Below are 16,603 nucleotides of genomic sequence, written 5' to 3'. Positions count from 1 at the left end.
ACTTTGAAATTTCTGTGTCATTTTTCTTGTACTAATTTGATGCTGCAGGTATAACAGGTAACCCTTTCCCTATATCTTTCTTTCATCATTCACGCAGAGCAGTTGCCTAGATTTTTAATATGTAACAGAAATGCTGCTTGATTCATGCCTCCACATTCAGGTCAGAGAAACAAAAAGCGAGTTTTGTAGAGTGACTTAAACATCAGCCAACATAAGCTACAACATGCAATACTTAGCAATAATAAAGTAATCATAATTAAGTGCTGGGTGGATAAATAACTCCAGTAGCTAACGTTTAAGGCTCGACATTTACATTATATTTCTACTTTTTTTCTCTCGACATTTTGACTTTTTTCTCAAAGTGCATGATGGGAAAAAATTACCTCCTCTCATTATTCTTCTCATGGGTGGCTCTAATACTCTTTTGTAGAAATAAATGTCAATTTATTTGTTAAACAACTTGGCTGTCAGATGCCTGCAGTGAGTAACGTGATAGCTGAATGGGTTGGCTTACAGAAGTGGCTGGTCTTAGCCTAGCCCACTTGGTTACCAACGTCAACTTGAAGAGGAGCTCCACTAAAACCTAACACTTAAATGGCCATAAAAACGTACGGTGTTCTCTGAGAGCTTTATTTGAGGGCGGCGAAGCGCTGCTCGATGAATGAAATCACTCACAACAGACTCGTAGGCTATGCTAGCATGCTAGGCTAACTAAGGCACCAGGCAGCAGTAGATGAACTGCCTCCCTGCCTGCCTCTCTCTCTCTCTCTCTCTGTCGGCTCTTGATAGCACGCCGCGCCCCTCCGGGTTCCCGTCTCGCCGCTCACCCGTTCTACCGACCTCTCTCCCACCCCTCTGTCTCTCGTGAGACATGGGAAAACGTCGGCTTTCCGGTCGAACTTACATATTTTACCCCGCAGGCTCTTTAAAACCCGAATCCTTGCGTCGTCCTCTTCCGCCATGGTAAGGGCTGACTGTCGTCGCGGCTCCGGTGCATTCAGCGCTGGTTTATCATATCCGTTTATGAATGCTGCCGGAGTGGAGAGAGCCAGCCCTCACTACCGCGTCACGTCGGGTCCCGCACACACTTGCGCTGGCTGAAAAAAACGTTGGGAGAAATACCAGCTTCCTCAAATTCGAAGCGCTCGCTTTGACTAGCGCAGCAGTGTGGAGGCGGTAGGAGTTTTAAAGAGGATTTAAGGCAGGGATGTCAACATACGGCCCGCGGGCCACAAACAGCTCGTGAGCGCGTCTTTTCTGGCCCACGGGGTGAATTTGCAATGGTGAAAAATAAAATTAAGCTTAAGAGCAATTTTTCAATAAAATTGGCACCAATTTGAAAATTTTCCACTCGGGGTCGTACCGATCTACTCACAGTCGCAGACAACACTGAGACCTAAATTGCACTTATTTTTCTTAAGAAACTTCAGGTTATTGATGGACGCTAAAAGGACATTAAATTCATTAAATGTAAACATTTACTTTTCACAATGTACTTCTCTGACCTAAAACAAAGCAAACAAACGGTGGTGTTATTATTTATAGTTATTATGCTATGAAGTTACTGGTCTGGCTTGCTTGAGATCAAATTGGGCTGTATGTGGCCTCTGAACTAAAATGAGTTTGACACCCATGATGTAAGGTCTCTGGTGTGCTGTTGTTTATTATGCAACAATAGCACACACTTCTAATATCTTATGGAACTAGCTTAGCCTGCTAACTATGCTTCTTTGAAGCGTGTCACCCAGTGTAAATAACAGTGGTGTCTTTGCAATAGGGATCAGTGAGGCACGGCCCCACCAGAGGGCGCTGCTGTGCAGGGCAGAATTATAAGCCTTTTCTGTATCAAAAATGTTGTTGCACATAAGTTAATATATAATAAATGTTGTCCCAAATGAAAGGTCCACAGTTTTCATTTGATGATCACAATTCCTTTGTAGACACATTTTGTATTGTAGTTGTGTGTGAATAGTTCATTGTGCATGATGCTGTGTCTCTGTTTTGTGTCGGTGGGGCACAGCTGAGATGGCCCTGGCCTGCAGTGTTAAGGACTGGTGAACTGCTGCGTGTGTACAGTGCATACTTCCGTTTGGGCAGCGGGGCCTGAAGTTCAGGGCCTCAGAGAGCTTTGCATTAGCTGACTTGAAGCAAGGTCTTGCTAGCTCAGCTAATGTACGTTTCATTCATTCATTGCATAATGAATCGAGTTCGCTACCTAGCTAGTTTGAGATTCAGGACTTTACCACTCAAGCAGAAGTTGAAGATAAAGGTTTGGGACTACATCGACCAGAGGATTTAATAATTTCTCAAGAGGGAAAAGACAAAACTAGGTCATTCAACCAGCAGTAGTTTAAGGAGAAAACTTGGTTAATGTAGAGCTCTAAAAAGGCACTTGGTGAGTTTTAATTTACTTTTAATCTAAATGCAATTGTTAATGTAGTTTACATATTGTTTGTATTATAATGGAATCTGTGTAATGCGTAACTGGCGACATGTATGGTGGGGACACAACCTGATGGAGCTGTATACCTGTCTGTGGAGCTGAAATGGCTGTTTGACTCTGGTATAATGTGTGTGGTGACTTTGTATGTTGATTGCTGTGTACGTGTGTATGTATGTGTGTGTGTCCTTCACGCCATGAGTTCTGCATTGTATTTTTTTATTGTTGTCACATTAAACTTTCGATCCTGAGTATCTGATATGTTGGTTAGCACCGATGCCTCCCAGCTTGAAGATTTGGGTTTGAGTCTGACTCTGGTCTTTCTGGAGTTTGCGTGTTGCATGGGTTTTCTCCAGCTTCTCTGTTTTTTTTTTTGTCATCAGAGTACTGACTATGGTATTTCTGAATTGCATTATAAGATTTTCCTGCATGGCACCACCAGAATCTTCAAACCAAAATCTCCACTGGTAAAGACGATGATTCCTGACAGCTCTAAAAACGTATACTTCTAGAATATTCACAAAACAATATATTAAACAAACTTTTAATTGAAGTTACATAACAGAAAAAACAATAAGTAGAGAAAGAAATATTTTTATTCAAAACATTTGTGTTTTTATTATTGGCACACATTCATTTAGTATTTGTGCAGGAGTAAGACTTTAATTCAGCAGTCGGCGAACCAGTTTTGTGTGGATTATAAGGAGTGCTTTGGACTCCCGCCAGTAGTTTCATTCTCTTGCTATATGAGGCCAGGAATATGTTTGTGAAAATATGTCGACCTATATACACTCTATATATACGATAATATGAGGATTTGATTTGACGTTCATTGCCATTGCTTTTATTTTTACAGATTGTAAATAAAAATGAAAATGCTTCTGTTTGAGCTCCAACAGCATTATGTGTCTTCTGTCTATCAGTATTTATAGTAGATACTTATTTCTTTCTCAAGTGAAAAATGACCATTTTATAGAAGAAATGTTGCGTCCATGGCATTGTTGGCGAGCTGAGCAGTACCTTTCACCTAAAATGTATGACCCATATGTTACAAATGCTACCGGTCTTAGAAAAAATTTAGAAACATCTGGAGATTGTGTCTTGAGGCCCAACACTAAATACAGATGCAGCTTGTGTGGAAATATGAGTTGATGAAGTTTTCAGATGTACCTGCAGTTCCCTGGAGGACCAGTAGGAGCAGATAGGTGCCATGTGGCTTTCTACTGAGGAAACAGTTTTCTGTGGAGCAGGTTTTGTACCAATGTGACTGGTTAGATCTTTTAAAATATTCTACTTAAAAACATTCTCTACACTCCGACTTGATGTTTCTTTGTCATTGCCTTACAATTAGTATCAGTGTGGCGTGTCAGTGAAATGACAGTCGACCATTTATTGTGTTTCATCATTTTAGAATATCAACAATGTTTATTTAAATAGTTTTACATGTTTTATACATATTAAACACAGAAAAGTTGTACATATAATCTCAATGGTGACGTGTGTTAATCAGAAATAAGAATTATATCAGGGGTGCGTAAAATTGAAATTTAATTATCAAAATATTAAAATAACAAATTAGCATAGTCTATCTATAAAGTGCAACTCAATGTGCCCAGTTAACTGAACAAGATAGTCAAAAATGTGACTGTCATACAATTCATATTGTTTATCTAAAACTGTTTTAAAAAGAAAAGTGAAGTTTAAGGAGCTTTTCAGCTGTCCAGCACACTCCAAATGCTGCTCTGATATTGCACACCTTTTGAAACATTACCAAGAATAATGTCTTTTCTTGAGGTTATGTTCACGTCACCAGGGATGCCGCACATGCATAGACAATGGACAAAGTACAGTCTGTGTCAGGGGGTCCTATAATGTGCAAAAATTATCATCTACAAAGGTGAAAAAAATCGCTGAGTTATTGGTTTTAGGAGGGAAGAAATTACACCTAACACTGTTATTAGATCCCCACATTTAGTGCCATCCTCTCAAAACACTTTATTGCACTTACTTGCAGCTGAAATCTCACAAAGTATATCCTAACCAAAGCAGAAAATTGTATGCAAATGTAATTCACTTTCTGTTTTTCCTGCAGTTGCACTCTTAAAAAAATGGCTCCTCCTTACACACCCATCTCTCTGACTTGTGTAAAGAATTGTGGGTAACTTTAGATTCAGAATCATTTCTTCTAAATAGTTTGCTGGACTTGTCACGATCACTGTGACTGTTTGTTCTTGGTCCCATCAAAATGTCCATGTTACTATCTTCTCGGTCACAGACCTGCTTTTTTGAAATGAGATGCATAGAATGGTGTGCATTGAGTCTTTTCTTTCCTATCTTATGTTTCACCTTTGAAGTTGTCATGGGAAACAGTGGGTCAATTGAGGGCGACAATGGACCTTTAATGCTAGAATATGACAGATCTTGGTATGTAGTCAAAGGCATAAAGTCAGCTGTGTCCTCAGTCTTTGTCTTATCTGTGGAAAAACGTTCTCCTTCCAACCTCTCATGCTTTATGTCAGTGTGCCTTTGATTGCCACTGTCTTCTGTTTTGATAGTGGCCTGTTTATTGTCCTCACCAGGGTGCGTTGAATATTTAGAACATGCTGTGAAGCTGTCAGAATTATATCCGTCCTCATTTGTCTCCCGGTGTTTTTTCTCATGGCTTCTCTTGGTGGCAAGGTAGAGAAAACGCTGGGGACAGAAGGCGCAGCGGTACTTCTTCTCTGGGTTGGGGCTCCGGGGGGTATTATCAAAGCAGGAGCCATTTTCCATACAACTGTTGCAGATGTAATCCCCACCGGCAGGAACCTCACCAGGGGGACCTTGTTTGCCACAAGTCCGGCAGAAACATGGGTGGGAACCAATAACATGAGCTCTCAGTCCTGTCTCTGTGATGAAAGAGCTGTCACAGATGTCACAGTTATAGGTAGCTCTAGGGCTACAGTTCCTGCTAAGGCTATGTTTCACCCCTGTACTACCACTTGAGATACTCTCTTCTGTCAGCCAACTGCTTCTGTCAAGGTGGACTTCACCGGCAGCAGTTCTGTCTAATGACGTTTCAGGAGAATGGTGAAACATAGCTTTTCTTTGCTTGTATCTGAGTTTCTTTCTTTTCTTTTTAGCTTTGTAGGAATAGTAGGGACGCCAAAGTTTATCAGCTGTGTCACCGTCATTGGTATCATCATATGGCTCTGGCTCTGTGGCTACAGCAGCTTCGGCTCTGATGCGGAACCGGGGACTCTCTGCGTTTTCCCTTGTTGGAGGGCACTGACTTGGGCTCTGCTCCTCACTCAGTTCTCTGATTCTCCTTTTCTTTCTGCGAAAGAGTTTAGATCCCTTGATTTGTCGTCGAATGATTGCCTCATTGCCAATTTTCACTGTTATCTGACAGAGTGGCATGGCATCACTATCAACAGATGGACCTGGGCATGCTGGTTTGGCAATATATGTTTCAGTTTTTGCCCCCACTGTGTTGTCACGTGCCAGATTCACTGCAGTTGACTGAAGTATCTCCTTGGTCATGTCCTCAACCCTTTTTGCAGAAGCTGATAGCTCACCTAACTTTTTAACTGTGTTCAGGGAGTTTAAGAATGGCATATTGTGGCTGATGTGCTCTGGGTTAATTTTCTCTGACAAATCATCTTTGTAACCTGCACGAGATTCTGTGCTGGATTGCACAGAGCGGGTACTGTCATGGTCACGAAAGCCTGGACCCATGTGCTCCACATCTTTTCTTGTGCTTCCGTGAATTTCTAATTGGCTACTCACGTTCTGGTCAATGTCTTGGTCACATGGCTTGTCAAAGCAGATGCGAGGCATTACAGGTGAGACCATTTTTGTTGTTGCCATGAATGTCAGCGGTAATGAAGTGGTGTCAAGGTGACTGATCAGACCATTATCATCAAATGGAGGGATAAGAGGGCCGCTGTCAAGTAACAACTGATCACCTCTTTCAACACTCTCGGAATATGTCTGACTGTACGTCTTGTATTGTCTCTTTCTAAACTTCATGGGCAGGAGCCTGTAGAGCTTGATTGGGTAAACGCTGGCTTTTAGCCCACCATTTGCAGATTTTTTCTTAACAGCTACATTTGGATCAATGCCATGAAAAGACTTTTGATGGTTTTTCAAGATATAGTATGTCATGAATGTTTCAAGGCAGAAAATGCACTGATAGCGGCGTTCACCTGTGTGCCAGATTTCATGCTTAGTTCGGTATTCTGCCAGGGCAAACACTTTATTACAATAATGACAGGGATAGGCTCTCTGCCAGGAATGTACATTCTCATGCCGCTTCAAACTAGATAGGGTGACATAGACCCGTCTACACACACTGCAGTTGTATCTCCTCTGACTACCACCCGGCTTCACAGCCTTCTCATCCTGAGGAGGTTCTGACTGGTCCACTTGAAGGGGCTCTGTGTAAAGGCTGGACGGTTCAGCAGAAGGAAGCTGGGCCATGTTGATCTCTGTGTTCATATTGTTGTCTGAGAGGTGGTCCGCCTCTTTGTCTGAGACATCCCTGGTGTCTATTTTAGGTGGGCCTCTCCCAGCCTTAGGACAGACCTGCTCATGGTTGCGGAGTCGTTTGAGGTGTATAAACTTTCTGTGGCAGAACTTGCAAAACAAATGGCTAACAAACCGCTTTTTGTGTACCTCAGAGTGAATGGTGAGAAGAGCTTGATTTGTGAATATCTCTGGACAGTGCTCACAGCTGTAGATTTGAATGCTGTCCTCTGTGTGAGGCGAAAGGGTCGGTGGGCCTAACTCCATCTGAGCATTGTCACTGACCATAGGTAGCCCTTCGTCTACACTTTTGTGTGGTTCTGCCTCGGCAAAAAGTGGAGGTGGTGTCATGACTGCAACAGGTGCTGGAGTAACCCCATCAGTTACCGTGGGGGTTATTGTATTTGGCGTATCATTTTGGGGTTCAGCTGGTGTTGGAAGTATACTTCTACCCAAAATGCCTCTCAGCCTGTGGCGCTTTTTAAGCGGGCCTGCATTTCTATAAATGAGTTGCTTCGGCTGTAATACTGCTGGCTTGCTGACTTTCTTGTTGTCCCACTGACTGCTATCGTTGCCCTCAGTGGATTTGCTTACTGCATATGAGTGTTCTGAGAGGGCATGGGTCGTCTCATTGTTCCCATTAGGGCACGACGTTGTAGGACAGCTGGATGAGATCTGTCCCACGTCTGGCGACTGCCGCTCCACATTTGTTTGAGCTTCAGGAGTGAAAGGATTACTCCCAGGACACACTTCATTGATAGAGAAGGCATTGGTGATGCGTGGTCCTCTGGCACTGTCTGTCTCCTCAAGCCTGGGAGTTTCCTTTTTTGTGTGTTTAGACACTGGCACTGTGCAGCAGTCTGTGGCTTTGACACATTCATCCTGCTTCTCTTGTTCTGCAAGCTTTTCTAAAAAAGGAATTCCTAGTCTTTTTCCAGCTGCTACCAGCCCACCTGTGTCCTCTGCACCAGGTGAAGCCACCTTTGAGCAGTATATAAAGTTGAGGATACTGGCAAACACCTCGGACTTCAGGTCCATCAGCTCCAGCACTTGGCTAGAGCTCCATGTCTCAGAAGTTGTCAGGGCATTCCTGAAGTACCCGCTGCAGGCTGCCAGGATGTTCCTGTGGGCCCGAAACTTTACATCCTCCACCACAATGGTAACATCACAGAAGAGGCCTTGTGAGCGCTGCTCATTGAGCTTGCTAAGCACAGTGTGAGGATGAGCATTATCCATCAGGTTCTGAGTGCATGGAGAAACCACAGTCATCTAAAAAAAGAAGAAACAATTAAAACAAATTACTACAAAACAGAGAACCTGTTTTTTGAAGACACAAATCCACATTTTATGTTGTTTTAGCTATTCATGCGTTCCAACACTAGATGGCAGCAATGACCTGATAGATAGGCATAGTGTCAACAGACACAGTCAACACTTCTGATGCAAGAATCATTGAATAGTTTTCATTTTATTGAATAAAAAGTCCCCTTGTAAACCATAAAGAATGAAGAATGGAATCCCATCTATCCTCATCTGCTGATTTTTTTATTTATTTATTTATTTTTTTTTACTGAACTGACTCTTTATCTTGTTTCGCTTGTATAGAATCATTATTAAATCTCATCTGTGCTACAGTGAGGGTGTATTATTACTGCGAGCAATAGACCTGTGTGTGAGAGATCGGTAAATATGTGGGAAAGTACGTCCAAAGTACTGTCCACATGCTTCCAGCCTGATATTGAACTCCCAAATACTGGTGGCACTGAAAAGTACTCTTTAGCTTCATTGTAAATGTGACTTAATTTAAATTTGATTTGGACAGATTAACTTATATGGTGTTGGTTCTGATAAAATAAAGTTTTGAATATTGTTAACTTCTACCGGATTGACTTTGTTTTTCTTACACGGAAACAGTGGATTACGTATTAATCCCAGAACCGATTAGATAGATTTTTGTTTTTACTATGTCAAATGAAAATTCAATATAGTGGTAATATATCCGGTGTGCTTCCATAGCTGTGCGCTAGGACTGGTTGTCATGACAAGCCTGTTCTTCGCAATACCCAAGTTGTGATGAACATGACATTCAGACAGTTATATGCTGATGAGTCATGTGCTCCTTTCTTCAGTTGGCAGTTGGCAGTTGACAGCATCATTTCACTTGTATCATAGAAAGTTGCTGTTATAAAGATCCACTGATTTAATGTCATATAGCGCATAATCAATGCTATGAAAAGCCAAACAGTCTAATGTCCTCTGTTAACTTCCTAACAATATTGCTATTAATCTCCAATGCATTGGATCGTATTACATTCCTTGCAATGCAGGAGACACGTTCCTAGCACACGTTTTTCGATTTACATGCGTTTTGTATATTGACGAACCCGAATTAGTGGATTAGTTTGATCTGCAATCTTGGGGATAGTTAAAGTTCATACATTTTGACTTTTAAAGAGAATGTCTCACCCAGCATGACGCTCTAACTGTGGCCTACTCATACCAGAATTAGTGTTGTCTGAGTCATTTATCAGGTCTTACGTAGCATGCTCATTGTATTTGCTAAGACACTTGTAAGTGATGAATTGTCAATGTCCAACTCAAATTCAAAAGTAACTGCCTCATTGAATGTACAATTTGTAAGGAGACTATTAATTCTTTCCCTAAGACGTTTTGGCCGACTGTAACTCTATATTGCTGTATTTAGTGTAAAATCAAGAGAAAATTAGAATGAAATGGGAGAAGAGCTTCATTTGCCTTGATACAGGTTTTAATATGAGTTACGTTACATTAACAGGAAGTTGAGTTTCTAATTTTGTTGTATGTTTCAATTTTTTTTTTTTTTTTTGTCTCGCACGACATACAGATGTGTTGTTGTCAATTAATGTACATTTTGTTTACTCCAGGTAGCTTGAGGTAATCTACTACTGATGCCAGTCAATGTTTATTTTTTTCATTTGTTTCCAATTTTGCATTCGTGCAACAAATACAATATGGCCGCCGTTTTTTAAAGCCTCTCAGACTGATGAAAACACAACCACCCTCCTGCCTTCTTTCTCAGACGGGCCTCCGTTGTCATGGCAACATGCTATGGCGCAGCACTTATTGGGATTCAGCTGGATGGCAATTGACTGTATTAGCTGTCCGGGTTTACCGTCCCCTCTCTCTTCCTCGCAAACATCCTGCCTTCTCTGAGAACCTGCAACACGCAGCAATCTGCTCTGCCATTGAGGTTTGCCTTTGCCTCCGCTTTTAATATCCTGGTGTATATATATATTGGACTGTGTGTCTTTGTCTGCAGCACGATATGGACTTTGCCATGCATCACATCACCACAAGTGCAAGTGATGTGCCTCACATTTACAAATGTCACTGTCTGTGCCGTATGTAGAACCATTTCATCCTTTCCTATGTGATGCTATTTTACTTCATCACATTCATTTTTCATAATTTGTACCGTCCGTTGTGGTGTATTGCCACCACACGCTGAGCGGAAATTTAGAATTTGCCATCAATGCTTCTTAATTTGCCACACCCAGCCTAAGTTTACCTTCAAAGACAATATATTTTTTTAATCTTGTTTCTGTAAAGTAAAAATCCCCACATACAAAACCACATAACAAGAAATGACTGCATCAGGAGCAGTATTGTCATACACAGAGCGAAATGTCAAAGCAAAAGCCACTTCACGCACCTCTGCAAACGTACTTCCGCAGTTGAAAGAAAGGTTAGAAATTTAGGGAAACCATGCAAAACATACCTTAGTAAATCAGAGAAAGTGATGCAGGGCGAACAGGAAACAATGTCATGCAGTATTCCTTTTCTACAGCCCTGTATACACCCAACTATACATGAAAAACTGTTTTGCGGGAGCAAGGTGAAAGTAGTTTTTTTTCTGTGATGGTCGCAGTGGTGTTGTCAGAAGCAGAGCTTTTTCTGACGTCTTTCTTCCTCTCCCTCCCTCTCTGTGTGCAGATGACTCCAGCGCCAACGTCCTTCGACTCTATCCATGCAGCCCTGGTCCTGGGCTAGATCTGCCCTGCCCTCATCTGCATGTCCCTCTTCCGTCCTACTACAGCTATAGGAATAACTCAGCCTTTATACAGTATGTGGCTAAATCCGAATATAGGTTTGCCTTTGTGCTAGCTGGGCGGCTGAGGCTTTCGTTCTGGTGCCACCGAGCAGGAAACAGCAACTTTTATTAAGCATGGCAGAGGGCTGTAGGGAGAACGGAGAAATGCAGGGTGCTACATCACACATCAGCTCTGTACTCGCTTCAACAGCCAGATAAAACGCTCAGCTGCATTGCTATAGCAGCATAGAGCGAGGGGCTCTCTGCTGTACAACAAATGCCGTATTAAACCTCTCCGATGCTGCACCAAATACATCCTGATGCAGCTCAATTGTGAGCAAAAAGGAAGATGCCTTTTGCGTGAAAGGAAATTATCTCTAGAAATAACGTGTACCTTGAATGCATAACGCTACACCATCTGTTTGAAGCTGGTGCACGCAGTCCCTGCCTGTGCAGCAGTACATTACAGCAAAGCCCTCGTCCGTGCTTACGCATTCACTGTGGTTAGGTAATGCAGAACGCAAGGGAAGATGGCACTGACTGGTGCGCCGTTGTGCAGCCCAGCACAGATGTTCATCAGTGCTTTTTGTCACAGCTGCAGTGAGCATGCAAACTGAATGCAGGGCTGAGACACAGACACGTCTGCTATTAGCGGGAACTCAGGGTATACCTATATAGAGGCTGCTGATTGATGCAAAAGCAGCAGATGCGTCAGCACTGCAGACGAGGGGGAGGGGAGCAAGCTAAACAACATGACTGAGAGCGTCTCACCAGCCTCTGAGAACGGAAGCCACTGTTTTATTTACACTGAGCGTAGAGTCATATGACCATGAAGATCTTCTCATTCTGACTATGACCTCCGTTTTATTTCTTTGCACGGCTGGCTTCAAAAAATAGCAGGTGCTATATCAGTATGCCTGCTGTTCATTGCACTTAAAGAAGGAAGTGCACTCGTTATGATCTGTTTGTGATCCTTTCTAAAAATATGCACAATGATCACTGTAACCTCCAAAATCTTAGCTGCTGTATTGTCTTGTTTCCATTTCTGCAATCAGCACATGAGATAAAAATATGAGATCAGCATAAAGTAAAGATTTCTGGTCTTGGACAAAGCCTCTGAATTGTATGACATACAGCCACTATGAGATTCTTTTAATAGGACTGTTAATGCCTTAAAATGATTTATTAAATAAACGTGACTGTGTCAGAAAACATTAACCTGGATTTCATTTGTCTTATATTAGTCCCTTTATTAATCAGTCTGAGATTAATATCTGCTTCAAATAATTAGTTTTGACTTTTGGTAGATCTGCCACCATATTGTTTACCTTTGGAGCATGATATGATCCTTTGCGTTTCTATAACGTCACACTAAATGTTTCTGCACGATGCCGTCATGTGTTTACTATTAACTCCACTTCATTCAATACACGTTGAAGGTAAAACATTTATGCATTAAAATAGTGAAAAAAAAATTGTAATATCTGTGTAACCAACCAAAAACTGGAGAAAGACAAGGATGCTCATGGCAAATGTCTTCAATTTGGCTAGCAATGTTATTACACATACTTTTTAAGGAGGATAATAGATTACGAACCCTTTTATTTTATTTGCTTCCTTCAGCTGCGTTGAGCCTTCATGGGGATCCAGGTTTATAACTGTACCTAAGTAATGCATTAAGAAGGAGTAGTAGCATCCACAAGAAGCATTCTATCTGTCTAGCACAATGATTTTAACACAACATTGGCAATATGATAATAGATTATATGAAAGACAAGGTATATATTCTCCATATTGAGAGTGAGAAATACATTCTTTGTAATATTTGTTACAATCTACGTCTGTCCACAGACAGCAAGTATGTAACAATGCTACTTATGGATCTCCATGTCAACATTTCTGTATCTACAGACTGTCAGACCTTTAACATACAAGATATTAACTTTCTTCCTGGTATCACTGGTCTGTCCATTCATAGCAGCCACCTGTTGTTTTAGTGTATTTGTGAGTGAGAGCCCCATGGGGATAATAGAACAAGTTTGTGTGCGTGTTTGGTTCCATGTGGGTGAGTGACTTTTAAGAAGAATTTATCCTTTTTATTTTTTGAGCTGCTTCTAGTTTGGATCTCGTTTCACCCTGGATTTTGATTATGGGCAAACTTCTGCGTGTTTTTCTGATTGAATAATTAGGTAATATAATCAGTAATTTAGATCCAACTTACGAACTGCATATATGATAAATACAGGCAGGCTGTGTTAAGCCAGTAAAATAAATAAAAAGTAAATTTTAACACTTAGCACGCTACTGTACCGTAGTGGAAATTTTATAGCAGCCAAGGCCCTCCCTAATATATTTATAATTCGGCATGCTTGGCTTGTAGTTTTAAAGGTTAGGAATCATTATTTATGTTAGATAAACATGTAAGTAATGTGTTTCTTATCTAAATTCACAGCCGAGCTCAACTGGAAAAGTTGCAGTTGGAAAAAAAAACGCCTTGCCCCTAATTAAAGCGCTTAGCTATTGCTCCGTATTGTGGCTCATATTTTGGAAGTAGCAGCTCTAGAGCAACAGGATAACATACGCAGGCCTCTGTGCCTTTGATGCTCTGCGAGCTCAGCTGCGGCCTGTAGGGACACTCATCAGCAGGGAGGCTGATGACTGCAGTACAAGGCTGAGTAGGCCTCATCCTCATTTTCAAAGCATTCACTCTTAGCATACTAAGACACTCGTCCCTGGAAGCTCTTATGTTTCTTCCATAACAAGCACTCACACTTGGAGTTGCCTACCAAAAAGGTTTCTTTGCAGAAGGTCGTGCCGGCCCAGTCTCTGCCGCTGTGGAAGTTTCTCTGGTGTTTGTTTAGGAGGAGCAAAGGAAAGCGACTACCCGGCTCCCATTCTTCCTTTGGCCTAGATTAGGCCTTTACCATCTTCTCTCGTCACTGCTGTCTGTGGACTACAATTCTGGCAGAGGTTCCCTGTTTCCTGCTGTGTATAGTTGCTTTCTGGAGGCTGTTGCCACTGCTGCGTCACTCCCGCTGCATCACTGACCCACAAAAAAGGAGCTGAGAAGGAGGGGTGGTGTGGTGAATGTGTTGAGCAAAAGGGATAAGCAGAAAACATGTAGCACGGATCCAACAAACAAATGGAAGCTTCCACTCTGCCTCAGTATGAGGCCTTGTTGCTGCTGTGGTATTCAGGAAGTTAGCCTGGGAGACAGATCCTTTATTGTTACGTAATGAATATTTTTCTTCCTAGACCAGACTCAGCTGAGAAGGCGGTATCAGAGGCTAATAATAGGCCGCGGTACCTACCAGTCAGAGCTGTGTGCGGTCATGTCATTCTGACTCCCAGCTATCGTTTATATTCAACAGGGGAGACTAGCTATTTACTAAACTACCTGCATATTAAAATATGCTGTTTTTATTATCACAACATGTTTTTTTTTTCTTATTCATTATTATGAGAATCCAGATAATACTTTGTGAATACGTTTATCACTGCTTTGTTAGCCTTTATTATACCATATGTTGTCACTGATCCACTAAGGCACAGAAAACAGAAAAAGAAAACAATGCATACCGTTGTCTTACAGTACTGTAGCTTGCTTATACAGGTTTCGGGTGAGGTATTAGCAGTGTGACAGATGCCCTTCCCTTCCACACATATGTGTACAAGGTTTCAGTCCAAAATAGGTGTGTTGTAGTCTTTAGGCCTGAATATGGTATCCAGAACTACAGAACTTGTTTTGCACACGTTACCCAAGGGCTTATTTGCCTGATCTCCTCCCATCCTCTGGTTCTAGTTTTCATTGCAGTGTTGCACCCTCTGCTGACTGTTTAACAGAACACAGCACAAACCCATTGGCCACATCAGCTTTAAGCAAAGGTGCTGGGGGCCTTCAGCAGAGGGCGCAACTACAGTTCACAGCAAATGGAAAATGTAAACAGGAAGTATATGTTAAAATTTACCATCGACCTGCTATGATGCCATTACAGCGTTTTTTTGTGTGTGTTTTTTGTTGTTTTTGGTTATACACCATTTTCAATTGTGTTTTACCAGTGTATAATTCAGGAGACATAATCAGGCCTAAATTCCATATTATAAAATACATGCATTATATTTACCTGTAATGTCACACATTGCACACTGTTTCAGACACACCTAACTTGCAAGTGACAGTGGCTCCACTGAATAGCTATAAATCTTCTCATCCAGACTGTGACAACAACATAACAACACATTTTTAAAAATTGGCACAATTTTTTTAGATCAAAAATTCACTCACTAAATCTGGTTGAAAAACACTCCTCAATTTTCACAAAGTGAATATTAGTTGTCATCCACTGTGATGAGCACTTGTATTACAATGGTTTAGAACAATAATTAAACTTTTACTGCTGGTCTTTATTGTTACTCTTGTGGAAGAAGGTGAAAAAGGTCCTCCTCCAACCCATGGCAGTGGCTATGCCCTCCATGTTACTAGTAAACTCAGCACAGCGATTCCTCACAGTTTGCTCCCAAAACTTCTCAGAGTTGCAGAACTGATAGAATCCAAACAGAGCACATGAAAAGAGAACCCAATGCGGATGAGAAAAACTGCATTATGTACAGTAAAATACTGCCGTGAACTTGTCATTTTAGTAGACTCTCACCTTACTAAATCTTTGTGAAACCTGTGCCAGCACTGTGGTGTCTTTCAGCTGTAGATAGGACACGATTCTGAGTAATAAATCATCAGGTAGGCGCTCCAGATAATCAAACCTTCCTTCACAAAGTGATTTTGTGTATTCAAGGATCCTCTGGCCAAAAACAGTGGTCACTTCATCTACAGATGACAAATGCCAAGGCACAGAATAAGACTGACAAAAACTTGCATAAGCATTCTCTGTCAAATCATTTTCATTGAACCAAAAAAGTTCAAAGATGTCTCTGGTGCCACAAGACAAATCTAAGATTTTTTGGGAAGTGATTAATCTGAAGAAGAAACCTTACGTAGTAACATTTTATCATGGAGGAAATTGTGATGAGTTGACTTTAGCTGCCTGGGTGCAATGCCTCTACTTCCAGGTCGCAAAGAAATCTTCCACGATGTCCATATTATCTACAGTTGCAAAAAAAGAATAACATTTTAATGCATTCAGGCTAGAGTAACATATTTCCCTTATTTTAAATGTCCATTCTTTTAACAAATAGGTTATATTGCTGTGTCTTTTTAGAATCAATTCGCTCTATTTCCTCAGCTAACAATGTAAACAGTTTTACAGAACCAGCAACAACTGCATAGAAACAATTCTATATATAAACATATACTAATACTCCACCTCATTTTTGGTAATCACAAGTTGGAAAAAGTCTTTTGAAGGTGGTGGACCCTGACCACTAATTTGAAATAGTTGCTCTCCAAGCAAGGATGCCATTTTGAACGCAGGAATGTAACCATGACAACTGAAAAGCCACTAAAACTGTCTTTACTCAACGGTAGAGGGAACTGTATTGTGGACGGTATGTTGTATTGATAGCACCACTGATAAAAATGTAATTAAGGGCATCAAATTAATTTATATAGACAACCCTTTATCTGTTTGGGG

General features: G+C 41.3%; 3 protein-coding genes and 1 long non-coding RNA gene across 5 annotated transcripts in view; 1 reads left to right on the top strand and 3 right to left on the bottom strand.

Annotated features, from left to right (window-relative positions):
* The window catches only part of rasa2 (RAS p21 protein activator 2), a 29,023-nt gene extending 27,854 nt beyond the window's left edge, over window positions 1-1,169 (bottom strand). The window contains exon 1 of the mRNA XM_047594218.1: window positions 905-1,169. Coding sequence (XP_047450174.1) covers window positions 905-962 — 58 coding nt within the window. The 5' untranslated portion in view covers window positions 963-1,169. The remainder of the gene's footprint in view (window positions 1-904) is intronic.
* Window positions 1,170-3,832: 2,663 nt separating this feature from the next.
* zbtb38 (zinc finger and BTB domain containing 38) lies at window positions 3,833-14,206 on the bottom strand. Of its 2 annotated transcripts, none has more exons than XM_047595045.1 (2): window positions 13,802-14,206; window positions 3,833-8,215 (listed from the first exon to the last, which is right to left on the bottom strand). In XM_047595045.1, the coding sequence occupies exon 2, from the start codon at window positions 8,213-8,215 to the stop codon at window positions 4,541-4,543; it is 3,675 nt and encodes a 1,224-aa protein (XP_047451001.1). In that variant the 5' UTR covers window positions 13,802-14,206; the 3' UTR covers window positions 3,833-4,540. The 2 variants fall into 2 exon arrangements, with proteins under 2 accessions (XP_047451001.1, XP_047451000.1); XM_047595044.1 differs by lacking the exon at window positions 13,802-14,206 and adding an exon at window positions 10,704-10,922.
* On the top strand, window positions 8,274-12,222 carry LOC125014035. Its single transcript, XR_007113427.1, has 2 exons — window positions 8,274-10,175; window positions 10,919-12,222. It is a non-coding gene; the product is annotated as an uncharacterized LOC125014035 (long non-coding RNA).
* A 1,192-nt stretch (window positions 14,207-15,398) lies between the features above and the next one.
* On the bottom strand, window positions 15,399-16,446 carry fbxo36a (F-box protein 36a). Its single transcript, XM_047593604.1, has 4 exons — window positions 16,337-16,446; window positions 16,008-16,116; window positions 15,668-15,840; window positions 15,399-15,556 (listed from the first exon to the last, which is right to left on the bottom strand). Exons 1-4 carry the CDS (start codon window positions 16,430-16,432, stop codon window positions 15,407-15,409), a joined length of 528 nt encoding a protein of 175 aa, XP_047449560.1. The 5' UTR covers window positions 16,433-16,446; the 3' UTR covers window positions 15,399-15,406.
* Window positions 16,447-16,603: the final 157 nt, after the last annotated feature.

Source organism: Mugil cephalus, chromosome 9, assembly GCF_022458985.1.
Source record: "Mugil cephalus isolate CIBA_MC_2020 chromosome 9, CIBA_Mcephalus_1.1, whole genome shotgun sequence".
Taxonomy (NCBI): Eukaryota; Metazoa; Chordata; class Actinopteri; order Mugiliformes; family Mugilidae; genus Mugil; species Mugil cephalus.
Note: the sequence above shows the minus strand (reverse complement) of the source record. Positions and strands in the feature narration are given on the sequence as shown.

Bases quoted from the DNA above. Each gene is read 5' to 3' on its own strand.
- fbxo36a (XM_047593604.1), bottom strand. From the start codon at position 16,432: ATGGCATCCTTGCTTGGAGAGCAACTATTTCAAATTAGTGGTCAGGGT. The intron at 16,117-16,336 runs GTGGAGTATTAG...TTGCAACTGTAG, and splicing joins TTGTGATTACCAAAAATGAG to ATAATATGGACATCGTGGAA. The intron at 15,841-16,007 runs GTAAGGTTTCTT...TGTCATCTGTAG, and splicing joins CCATGATAAAATGTTACTAC to ATGAAGTGACCACTGTTTTT.
- zbtb38 (XM_047595045.1), bottom strand. From the start codon at position 8,215: ATGACTGTGGTTTCTCCATGCACTCAGAACCTGATGGATAATGCTCAT.